At 29.1% G+C, this 13125-nt stretch overlaps 1 protein-coding gene across 1 annotated transcript in view; it reads right to left on the reverse strand.

Moving 5' to 3' along the window:
• Positions 1 to 4531: 4531 nt before the first annotated feature.
• Positions 4532 to 13125, reverse strand: part of LOC119679633 (BMP-binding endothelial regulator protein-like) — a 74494-nt gene continuing 65900 nt past the window's right edge. Inside the window, exons 4-7 of the mRNA XM_038092094.1 lie at positions 11632 to 11731; positions 11381 to 11563; positions 6134 to 6346; positions 4532 to 6041 (exon numbers count right to left, since the gene is read on the reverse strand). Of these exons, the coding sequence (XP_037948022.1) occupies positions 4636 to 6041; positions 6134 to 6346; positions 11381 to 11563; positions 11632 to 11731 (1902 nt within the window). The 3' untranslated portion in view covers positions 4532 to 4635. The remainder of the gene's footprint in view (positions 6042 to 6133; positions 6347 to 11380; positions 11564 to 11631; positions 11732 to 13125) is intronic.

The raw sequence follows: 13125 nt of genomic DNA on the forward strand, positions 1-13125 counted from the left end.
AAATGTAACTACATCAATGTCTAAGTTATATTTTATAGTTTTATTCGTAAGGGAGGACAAGGTTCACACTGGACTGTAGTGCCAGATAGGAAGAGAAGTTTTATTGGTACGATGATCATTAAAGAAAATTATACTATATATTGGAAAAAAAGACAAACATTTAATTTGAATAATTCAGATATTTATTTATTTTAATTTTTTTGTTTTTTTATTTATTTATTAAAATATTTTTTCCTAAGTATTTTTGGAATACGAAATTTACAATTAACTTCAAAAGGAAGTTTAATTAGTTGTTATTTTGCATTTCTATTTGTCATGAATTTGAAATATTTTCAAAATTTCTAATATATTAATTATACATATAATATAAAATTTACAATAAATAATTTTAATATATTTTTTTTTGTTTATAATATAAATGGCAAAATTTGCAGAAAGCACTTGTTTTCATAAAGTTAATTACATTAAATTTTCATATTTTTTTTTGTTTTATTATTAAATCAAAGTTAATACAATTAAAATTGGAAAATATATTGTTTACATATATGTATGTGTCTATAACATTATATGCTTGCATATATTTATAATAGTTATATTGTTTGCATATATATTTATATAAAATGCTTACAGAATATATTTAAATACAATTTTTAAAATTGTTAATAAAATTAGTATATTTTAATGAGATTTTACATGGTGTGTTGCTTTTTTATATTATAATAGACGATTCTGTAACAATTTGATTGGTATATATATTTATGATATTATATAAAAATATTTCCAAAATTTAATTTTTTATTTTATATTTCATATTAGAACATATATTGGTTGTTATAGTGTTTATCATGCAAAGAACTCTCTACATATATTATATATATTGCTGAGCAGATTCTACAAATGTGTCCAGCTCTTGATATATATTCGTTATATTGACAAGACTGTGTATATAGAGCGTGATGTGCCCACTTACTTTACCGATATCAAATAGAAATCTTTAAAAGTGGAACTAATGCTGAATGCCGGCAAAATAAATATTAACTATTGTCAGAAATGGGCATTGCTCTAAAGATTGCTGAACAGTTTGCTGACGACTTTACTTTTGAGAATAAAAAAATCTATCATTAGCACACATATAATAGATGCTACTATGTACTCAATAGCAAACTGGAGTATACAGCTATCAATCAAACAATAAATTTTATACTCATTCGACCTGCACTCTTATATGATCTAAATTATATCATATAATGATGAAGCAGCATTAGGGGTGCTCGAGAGTTCTTCGTAAGAACTTTGTTCATGAACAAGTTGACAACAACTACCTCAACTATAAACTTTATAATTAGCTTATAGTTGCAGTTTGTTCTGTATACTCTATATGAGCTTCATCATGATGCTAACATCGTTTAGCGAATCAACATTAAGCTGTTTCGATCGCTATATTATTCGAGTTGTTAAAAAATGTATCTGGATACTAAAACGATAAGCGATATGGGAAGTTTCTGTCTCCTGTTTTGTTTGATGAAATTAATGTAAATATAATAATTATTATTATAATAACTATATATGAAACAATAATAATTATAGTAATAATTATTTATATATTAATAATTAATATAATTATAATTATTATATTTCGTTGCAGATGTATTAACACTATATGAATTGTGAGCCGGGTAAAGGCGTGTATGGAGTAGAATTATTTGTAGACAGTTTCTCACAATTTTTTATTTTGAGTTAAGAAACTCGGAAATGATTACTGTCAGTAATATAAGTTCATTGAAACGTACCACTTGTTCAAGATTCACGCAAAAATATACTTATATATATATAATACAAAGAATTTCTCGACGATCACTACTCTTTAATAACCAATTTTATTACATTTGCTTTCTGTATAAAATTTAATATTATATTGAATTATTGATCAGATAATATTGTGTTTCCAAGTTCATGGTAAAAACTTTTTACTTGTTACAGAATCGTGCTGAGTTATAGTGTTTTCTTTTGCTGTTGTTGTTGTTGTTGTTGCTGTTTAATATTAAGTTAGTATTTCCTATATTTAATTTATTAACTAATTAAGTAAATTAAAATTAAATTATTTTGTAAGTAAAAATACTGTTTGTGCAATTATTTGATTAGTTTACGACATAATTTCACTTTAATAATACAATGCAAATAGCTTTAAGTGCAACGCTAAAATAAGTGTGCGTAAGTACTTATAAAAAATTAACTAATAAATCTTTAAACTAAAGAATAAATAATATTTTTTATAATAATAAATTATGCTATAATTCTGTATGGGTATAAACAATATGAGTTTGAAAAAAATTACAGTTTGAAATGCACTGCAAAACGAGAAATTTTGTACAGTTTTGCTTTTAGGTTACTACGTAAATGTAATGAGAGCTTCAAGGATTGAAATATAAATTTTTAGGACTCTAGGAATTATAGTACAATGAAATGTATATTAAACATTTAAAGATGACGGAATTGAAATATTACAGTTTCGAATAATGGAACTTTCCATTTTCTTAATTTTAATCTACAAAGTTCCTTAAAAGTGATCTTTTTGTTAAATAATTGATAATAAAATATCACAGTCGAATCTTGGAACTTTGCCTTTTGTCTATTTTAGTATATAAAGTAAAAAAAGAAAAGAGTTTTTTTTTGAATAAATATTGGATATATTTCCGAATGCAAACTTGGTAGTCGCAGAATTACTGTTAAAATACATAGCCGATAACGATAGAAGTTTATTTTTATGTACATAATATGTAAATATAAATCTATATATATGTTAATTTATATGTGCGGAAATATGAATCTTTATGCGCTTAAAATACAATTAAAATCTAAAGAGTCTTCTATAGTAGAAGTGAGCTTGGAACTTTCATTGTTGGAACGTGTCTTTTACGTGCACGTATGCGTCAGCCAGCCAGCGCATGCGTGCATGCCTAGTACGAAAACCAACGTTTAAAATCTTATCTAAAAATAATTTGCATTTTAATTAACAGTTGAGTGCAAAATAAAGGACACAAAATACATGTTATAAAAGAAAACTACATGGATGTGAGATATTTCGCTTCATAATTTCTTAGAAGGATTGTAATTTTAAATATAATGAAAAAAAAAATAATTCAGAGAATGTATTTATAAAATTTTTAGAAAAAATTTGTAATTAAAATAAATAGTTTAATAGATTACTTTAAAACATATCTAAGGTCAATTATTGCTTAGTTTGATGAAGTGATAAACAATAATCAAGTCAAGACGTAGAGAGGGGTCATGAAGAAACTTCGGAGTTAATAGAGAATAAAAGTGCTCAAGTCCACTGACTCAACTAGGTTAGGTTAGGTTATACCGGTGATCCCTAGTGGATCCACTTAGGCCTATTGACCCATTGTGATGCCGTATATAAATAATAAAAACCTCAGGGTTTAAAACCACCTAGAACCTTTTACGAAGCATAAAATGCTATTTAAAGCCCGATCCTGTAACTGAATCTCAACTAGCCTCAACAAAATAAAACAAAATTGATTTTGTTATAATTAAAAAAATTTTAGAGAATTTTTTCATATAATATTACTACAAATGAAAACTATTGTGCTGTCCCAAGAGGAAGTTTTCGGATACATTAAGCGTATTAATGAACGTAACAATATCCACATAATCTCTCTCGACAAATTAAAAATCAAATAAAGGTAAAGGATTTGTTTCGAAAAATTTACTGGACGATTACAAGTAAGATTGAAAAAGGTTTTACTCTAAACTGAACACTGATATACAGATTTCAGTGTCCTTTAATTCCACCCTTGAAAAGTGGTAGGAGCGAAAGGTTAAACGAAGGTTACTTTATTTACACTATTCAACACAAATGCGTATAAGTGCTGATAGAATCTAGCAAGCGAATATTCCGCAGAAAAACTTGGGTCCAATATAGAAACTTAAGTTTCCACTCTTCGTGAGCTAGTCAGTTGATAAGCTAAGGTTGAATTCTTCATGAACAGATATTCAGACGAGGATTACTTTATTTACACTAATCAATACAGATACGTATAAGTGCAAATAGAATCTAGTAGCGGATGTTCCGCAGAAAACTTGGGTTCAATATATGATGTTAATCACCACTTTTCGCGAACTGGTCAGTTGATACATGACTGTCGAATTCTTCATGAAGAGATATTCAATAGATGCATGAATGGGTATTATATCTGCAATACAGATATTAATTTTGCTACAAAGTAATCCTTAACTAAATTGTAGATTGTTTCCAAGGTACATAGAAAATTCTTTAATATGTTTTTATCCTTTTAAGGTCAAATAATCTGTGTCTATTATATTGCACTTAACTGTACATGCATACGCTCCTATGAGCAATCAAAATGAATCAATAATGTTTGTTTGTACAATGATAAACGAGTACACTGAAATAAATTATATAGATATAAAAGTAAAATTAAAGTTAAAAAATCTCAGTTATATAAACAAAATAAATAAATAAATTAACTCTTAAATTATAACAATTTTTTACCAAAAAGCAATATGCTTTCCGTTCTTTTTCTTAATTTCGCAATGAGATTATGTGCTTATCGATGAAACCATGTCAATTAATAGTCATGGCAGGTATGTAACTTAATGTATTGGTGGAGGTGTTCTATCTGGCGACTTAGAGATAAGTAGATTTTTTGGAACATGCTTTGTCATAAATTCATGTTGTAAAAGTTGGTTATTCTGTAGTTGTTGTTTCCGTCGACGATTCTGTTTGCGTTGATATGGTCGCAAGTTGTTACTATCTACGCTCATATCCCCGTAGTAACGATTACTACTCAAGGAAAGAGCCAAATTCGTTGTATTACGTCGCCATATACCCAGTGGACAGCTAGTAGCGGTGCGCCAATCTGGGAGGCGCACGCCCAGCCGTTGACATTCATGTGCATAAGCAGCAAAACTGTCACAGTGACACATTCCATTCGGGCACTCACATACATCCATTTTACATGAATCAATATAGTTATTGGGATTTAATCTATTATCACAGTTTCCAAATACTTCAGATTCTCGCAGTGGTTTACAATAGGCATTGGACTTACGCTTATTACAACTAGGTTGTACAGCAATTTTATCAACTTTTCTTGAACAGGATTTAGGGCCACCAACTTTCCAAGAATTTGCAAATCGCCATATTTCTTTCTCTGAATGATTAGAACCATCGCGACTGGTTAGATCGTCGCGTCCAATACCATTATAATTACCACAAAGACCACATAGTTTATGTTTATAAGTTGCCGGTACCATAACTTGTAGAAAATTATTTCCATCCCATTCAATATTGATGCCTAAACTTGTTTTCAACAAAATACCTTCTGGAGAACGTTCTATACTCAATATTGAACCTTGGCTATAGGGCATAACAACACGAGAGCCATTCACTTTTACACGCATCTTCTGTCCTAGATTAATACGTACATCTTTCATTTTAAGCGTTACGGTTTTTGTCCATGATGAACGTTTTGTGTCACGTCCATCATTAGTCAGACGTATAGAGAAGCTGTGATCTCTACAATCAGCCGCTAATAAATATTTACAAGAACCTTGAAAACTAAAAAATTTGCCATCGAATGTCTTGAAATGTGGATCACCAAATACTGTACAGGTACCAGCAGATTCAACGCATTTTGGGCAGCACTCTCCAGGTAATGTTTTCAACAGTTCATTTGTCCGACACTTGATGGGAGGACAGCGCATCTCCGAACAACGTATATTACCACTAGTGCAACGACATGACCGACAGGGGCCTAAGTTCCAAGTTTCATTATTGGAATAAGTGATGCCATTATGCATACATTCACTGCGCACCTCAGATATAATGCAACGTGGACAGCATCCATCCATTTCTTGATATTCCGGTGAACACTCAAGTATTGGACAAGTTTTACGTTGACAAATGGAGGTACCATTTGTGCAAGTACAATTTGTACAGCGATCTGGTGTGAATTGAGTTTTGTCATAATACACTTTGTTGCTAAAGATGCACTTGCCTACAATAGAAGAAGATGAAAATAATTATCTAAATGAGTTACATTTATTTTGATTGACATTTTTAAAGGAATTATATATTCTTTTTACTTACCCGTTACTGGCATAAATTCACGATGTTCGGTACACCGAGGACAGCATTCATTGGGATCTTTTCGCTGTTTCGTTATAGGACATTGCAAAATAGGACATGTTTTTTTAGCACAAGTCAGTTTGTTTCCTGTACATTGGCATACGAGGCAACGATCATCAATTGAAGCTACAACTTCTTGTCCTTCAGATACAATCTGTCCATTGATTTTACAACCTAAGTTAAATTTAAGAAAAACAGTTTTATATTTTATAAATAAAATTAATTTTAAAATATTTTCGTACATGAATTTCTTAATTAATTTTGCTTTTAAGTTTTGATAACAATGTTAAGAAATAAGAAATAGCAGTACGTCATTAGAGCAGTCTCGATTTTAATCAATAAATTTATGCAATCTCGTTAACTCCTTCTTATCTTGATAAAGGATTTTTAGTAAAACCAATTAAATTTACCAACTACTTTTAAAATTCCACTTTAGTACTAACAAAATCAATGCACTTGACACAAGAAAAAAAAAACAAACTACAGAAATAAATTAATTAAATGCATGTTTATGTAAATTTATCAGCACAATAAAAATCTCCATTATGTATTCCTTTTTCATTAGATTTATACTCGTAGCCATACTGGTACTCTTCATTAAAATAAGTTATCAATGCAATAATTTTCTTTTTTGTGAAAATTGTGCAATGTTCCTTTCCGACAATGACCTCCCCGACAACACTGCCACAACATCGGTCGTGTATTGTCTATAAATTGCAAATTAAATCAGAAAAAAAAACAAATGAAGACCACCTTTGTGTTGTAACAATACTTCTTAGCCCACAGAGACACATTTTTTTCTTGTTCGCAAGGTTCCTTAACCCTACAACTGAATTGGAAAGGTATTTCAGTCTTTTAGTGAAGTAGAAATTTTAAAAAGGATTGTTAAATTATTGTGATTTTTTGAGAAAAGTAGTAAATATTAAAATTAAGTATAGTCTAGTATTGTGTCCGAATGCCTGTTATAACTCCAGCACCAGATATCGGCTACAGCAAATATAATTTAATTTGCTACACAAAAGCATAAAAGCAAAGGGGAAATTAAGTAGAAGATTAAAACTATATGTCATATTAAACTTTATTCCAATGAAAGATAATCTGCACCTCGGTTGAAGGTTGATTGGAATACGATTGGATTGGTAGTACCATGTTTTTTTAAATGTTTCTATTGTTCTCTTTTCCAGTGAACCATCATTCCTCGTGACTATCCGGCAGCGCGTTTGGAATATGATTGGATTGGCAACACCATGTTTTTCAAAGACATTGTTTCCATTGTTCTCTTCTTCTGGGAACCATCATTCCTTGTGACAATCCGGCGGCACGAATGGAATACGGTTAGATTGGAAGTATTGTTCATAGTATGGAAATTATAATATTCTTTTAATTTTTTGTACGTACTTAGACAAAATCCTCTAGTAAATGCAACCAAACAAAATAAAACAAAAATAAACTCAGATTACATTTAATTAGCATTCACATAGCAAAAAATATATTTCTGTTTGAATATATATCTGTTTATCTGTCTGTATATATCTGTTTCTGTTTAATATATTAAGTTTGACAAAATGTTTCTAATGCAGTGAAAGAAGCTAGACTTCATATAAATTGTGAGCATAAGATAGAGTTTAAAATAAGCATGTACTGAGTCCATATATAGGAAAATATGATAGAAATCAAAAGGGTGAAGGACCTCTCTTCACTGACGTACTATCAAAATTTCATTAAATTTAGAATTTGGTTGGTGTACACATAGTGAAAAAAATACTTATGCTTGAAAGATATATTATATATTAAATATATAAAATGTTTAAAAAGTAGTAAAAGAAACTAGATTTCATATAAATTAGGAATATAATGTAGAGATTAAAATAAGCACAACATTTTTGAACAGGTATTTATAGTGATGCCATCTATTAAAAATTGTGTGGAAAAAACTTCCTTTAGTGATGTATAGTCACAGTTCTTTAAGAACTATTTTCAATAACCCCTATCCTTATATATAACAATAGTACTTGAAGTTGTTGAGTACTTCTATCTCCAAAAACTTCTGTCCTTATGTCGATTATCTACCTACAAGAATGATGGCGGATGGTGGATCTTTAGGATTGCAGTGGGAGGTGGCACATAAAAATTGGGCAGTGTTGTAATTTACTAAGTAATTTTTATTTTGTAAGTGTATTGATTGAAGTCAAAAATAACATCTGGTCTGTAGAGGTCTAGAAATGAAGATATTATTGCAAGTCGACATTAAAGCGACTTGTAAGCGTGTTACATGATCGTAATAAGTTTTGGTTTGAATAAATATATTTAAATCTTTAGTTATTCTAAAAATTGTCTATATTATTACTCAGGAAAATATTCATTGAGTATTATTAGTGGTGAATATATTAGTATGGTTCACATTCGCCCCATTGTTGTTATTTACTAGATTTTAGCCAATTTACTAGATAGCCAATTTCCAGCAAATGTAAGAAATGTCGGCTGGAAGTAACAATGCTATATACAAATAAAATAACTATGTCTTATAAGATTTTAATTCAAATAATGAGGCGGCCACTATTGTTCCTAGGAGTTACAGCACATCTAATGGGCTGCCATCAGAAATATGTGGTTGATGAAGGAATTTAAATATAAAGGCATCATATAGGTAGTTTCTTGTTGGATATGCCAAAAAACAAATTATTATATCAAAAGCAGAGATATATAGGTATATGAGTGTGGAAGATGTGTGGCTTCCTAAAGCTAAATAATTTATTCCAACTTGGTTTTGTTGGATGCGAAACTTCACGGTCGTGATGTTAATTGATTGCCAATATCATGCGATTTGTCATTACTGAACTTTTCAGATTTCCAGATTTAGAATTACTTAACATTTATGTAGAGTTACGCGTAAGATTGTGTGTTTATGTGGATAATCTTTTGGTATTTCGAAGTTTTGAATAAGAATAGCCGTGAAATTAGTGCCGCGTTAAGGTTCGCTATATCTCAATAAGTTACTGAAAATCATATTGAATAAATAAAGTACTCAAAATCTTCTGCAGAATTCAAGAATCAGAATTCAAGCAATGTTTTAAAAAAAATTGATTGAATCTCAACCATTAGTGTTTATTTATGTAGCTTTAAAAAGTTTTTAAAGCGTATGATTAAGTTCAGTTCTTTGTTTTATGTGGTCGTTCGCGATCACTGGATCCTGATAAGTAATATAAACAGTTAAATTGAGTTTAGTGTAATCGTTTATTATACTCTATATTTTATCAAATTTAAACACAATATTTCTAATAACCATAATATATCAAAACTTATTTTCTAACCAAACTGACATCCTTAGAAATATTCAAAGTTTACTTAAATTTCATATTCACAACAATATTATTAAAATGAAATTTAATTTTACCAGGCTTAAAGTCGGTTATTCAACACTCAAATTATTAATAAATAATACCAAATTTTTTTTTATTAAAATATGTGTCGAATATATTAATTGATTACTAAAATACTATATTATTAATATAATTTTAATAAAATCCGGATTAGAACTATATTTTTTGGTCAGTCAAGTTCCTCTAAAAAGTTTATTTGTTGATGTTAAAGAGTAAAAATTATTCGTAACAATTTTGAAATTCATCAATTAAATAATAGATTTTGCTATTAAAACTAAATTAAAATCAAATAGAGCAATAACTCAAGATTATAGCTTTTTTTTAAAAGCTTTGTATATATATATTATATATATATATTATTTCTCATCTTCTATTATTAGAAGAGAATAACATCTCTTACCCTTTCAGATAATTTATACTTTTAGTAAAAGCAAAACATATGTGAAATTTTTTATTCTGTATTATCAAAGATTTTGCCTACAGTAAGATGAGATAAGGATTTGATGGATGATTCATTTAGTAACATATTTGTAGCTGGCCTATGAGTAATGCCAGCAACTACCATTTTTGAAAGAAATCAAATACAGTAATCTGCTTTTAAATGCTCGTAGCACAATAAGTAGTTGGTGTTGACTGGCAGACAATGTGTTTACTTCTTTAGATTCCATTTTTTAGATGTTGGCATTAAGGGCTTCTTGAAAGTATATTTGGACCTCACAACTCGATCGGTGTGTATTTGGTTTTTATGAAGTAGCAGTAAAAAAAGTCTTACGGTGCTTTAGAAATAATTCGGTATGTCGTTGTTTGTTTGTTGTCGTTTTACATTATTTCGCAAACTCAACTTGGGTGTCTCCTGTTTTCTTTAAAATTTCTTTTTCTTTGATGACAAGCATATTTATTTTTTTTTATTAATTTTTTCTTTCAAGTTATTTATAACTTTTTGTTTAACTTAATGACTCTAAAAGTCAAATTGGTTCCTCGCTAAATCAAGGGAAATTACTGACTTAAAAACACATCTCAATTTCATGCTTAAATGTTTCCTTTCCTTTCCAAACAAACAAAACATAAATTATGGCGCATGCGCGTATCTTAAAGATACGTAGTGGCTTTGCTCACTACTCACATAAGCCACTACGAAAGCGTATGCCCACTTATGTACGAGTAAGTAAGTGTGTAGCAAAGAGGTTCATGTACGCCCTTATGTAGATCTTTAAGTGGTTTTTAGTTATGCCAGCGTTGAAAGTTTGCAGCATCGAATTGACCGAAAGATCGAGGACCAAACACACAGTTCAGTGCTTGTGTAAACAAAGATTTTTAATGTCGACGTTGCTGATGGAGTTCACAATGCCGCTGGCTTTTCGGAAAGTGCCTAGTGCCTTTGTGCCATAACCGAGCTTAGCTTAAGTAATTCGAGTAGAAGTTTATTGAACACAATCAGTTTTGCGGTTAAGATGCAGAAGTCAGTTAGTGCTTCATGTAGTATGAATACGAGTATGTCAGCGTATATTTTTTATTCTTATATATTTTATATATTTTAATTTTTTATTACTTTTTCTTTAAACCGCAAAAATATGCGTGAACACGAAAGTCATGACTTACATCTTACTTTTCGTAATTACTTTATACAAATAGAAGTTTCTTAAATAAAATTATTTTTTAAATTAAATTTTTTATTTCCACAAATGTTAATAAAGAAGTATAATGAGAAGAAGGATTCTTATTATATGTAAAAAAAATTAGTTATTTTTTTTTTATTTGTATAACTTCTTATAGAATGGATTTTACAATATATTACTTTATATATCTTTCAATAAATAATTCAACTCACCTAAACATGTGGGACAACATTCGCCTGGTCTTGGTGGTGCCGCTTGATTATCATCGCATTGCGTATAGCACTTCATTGTTGTTTCTGTGACAACACTAGCAATACATTTAAAAGTTCTACAAGGATCTTCTGGATCAGTCCATTCAGTACCACTTGCGTAGGCAAGCCCTTTGAATATACATCCTGCAATATCAGAGATCTTATATTAAATCGTTCGTATAAAATATTAATTGTGAAAGTATAAATATTACCTTTACATTTTCTGCAGCAAATATCAGGCGCTTTCGAATCTAGTAGATAACAATCATCAATAGAAGGACAACTTTCTTGTTCACAATTCACAAAACCATTCTGAAAATAATTATAAATTTATTATTTATAAAAATAATTAAAAAATAAATAAATCATAATAAAATAAATAAAAATAAATTTATAAATCTATTTATTTAAAATTAAAAATAAAAAATATAAGTAATTAATTCAATCAATCTACAGATTAACAAAACTCCAGAAGAATGTGCCAAGATAAAAGTCAAGTACGGTTTTCGGTCAGTTGGTTAAGAAGCGCTGACTCTGAGCTTCCAATTTGGCAGGTTCGATTCCTGGTACTTGCAGGTTCAAAAAAAAATTATTTACGAATAATTAAATACAAGAATTATTTCTAAGACCATGGATGATGGGTATTTGGTAATACTCGAAACAGCTGTGTGGTCAGCCCAAAAGTCAAGTAATTAAAATAATGCAAAAATTTTTATTGTTGTAGTTCACTACTTTTCGAAAACCTCTTTATATTTATTTTACATATTTTATAAAAATAATATGATATTTTAAATTAGTAATGAAAAACTAATAGGTCTTTAATCATAATTTGTGATCTAATGAATTCATTCGGAATCCAATCCGAATTAGTTTATTAATGTTTATATTTATAGGTATATGTATTTGTATATGAAATCTGCTTCAACTTGTCCATACACAATACCAAGTTTTTTTTGCCTATGCACTGAACACAATCCGATAAATCGAGAACAATTGATAATTTTGACTTACTTTATATCGATTTTAAAATCAAATCTTCAAACCTTTTATTACGTTGTGAAATTCTTATAGTTTTGTGAAAAACGGAATCCAATCCGGATTAGTTTATTAATGTTTATATTTATATATATATTTGTATATGAAATCTACATATCTCTATACAACACCAAGTTTCTTTTTGCCTATGACCACAATCCGTCGCACGGGAAAATGAGTGCCGGACTCGCACAAATAAACCTCTCTCTCTCATTCTTTTCTTAATGATCTTTTCCTACCATAGGACTACGTTACTATTACTTTGAGGTAATATGATATCAAGACAAAAAATTCAAGACAAAGAAAAAGCAGTTAAAAGTTGTATTTCACAAGAAGGGACGAATCATTTCCTTAAATAAATTGCATTGCTATATAAATCCTTAATGTGAATAAATTTACTAACGCCGATTAATACCTATAGTTTAAATAGTTAATCGTTTTATATGTGAACAAAAGATAGTTGCTATACTAGAACTATAAACAATATTAGGTAATACATAGCACACCTTTAAAAACCTATATTCGCTAAATAATTGCATTGAAAAAGAAAAGTTTAATGATCATGTAAATGAATATTAGATAATAAATGACTAACCAAACCCTTTATAGTAAAATAATTTATTGAAAATAAGTTTATTTCTTGGAAAACATAAAAAGCTAAATAAAAATGT

This window comes from Teleopsis dalmanni, chromosome 2 (genome assembly GCF_002237135.1).
Source record: "Teleopsis dalmanni isolate 2A chromosome 2, ASM223713v2, whole genome shotgun sequence".
NCBI lineage: Eukaryota > Metazoa > Arthropoda > Insecta > Diptera > Diopsidae > Teleopsis > Teleopsis dalmanni.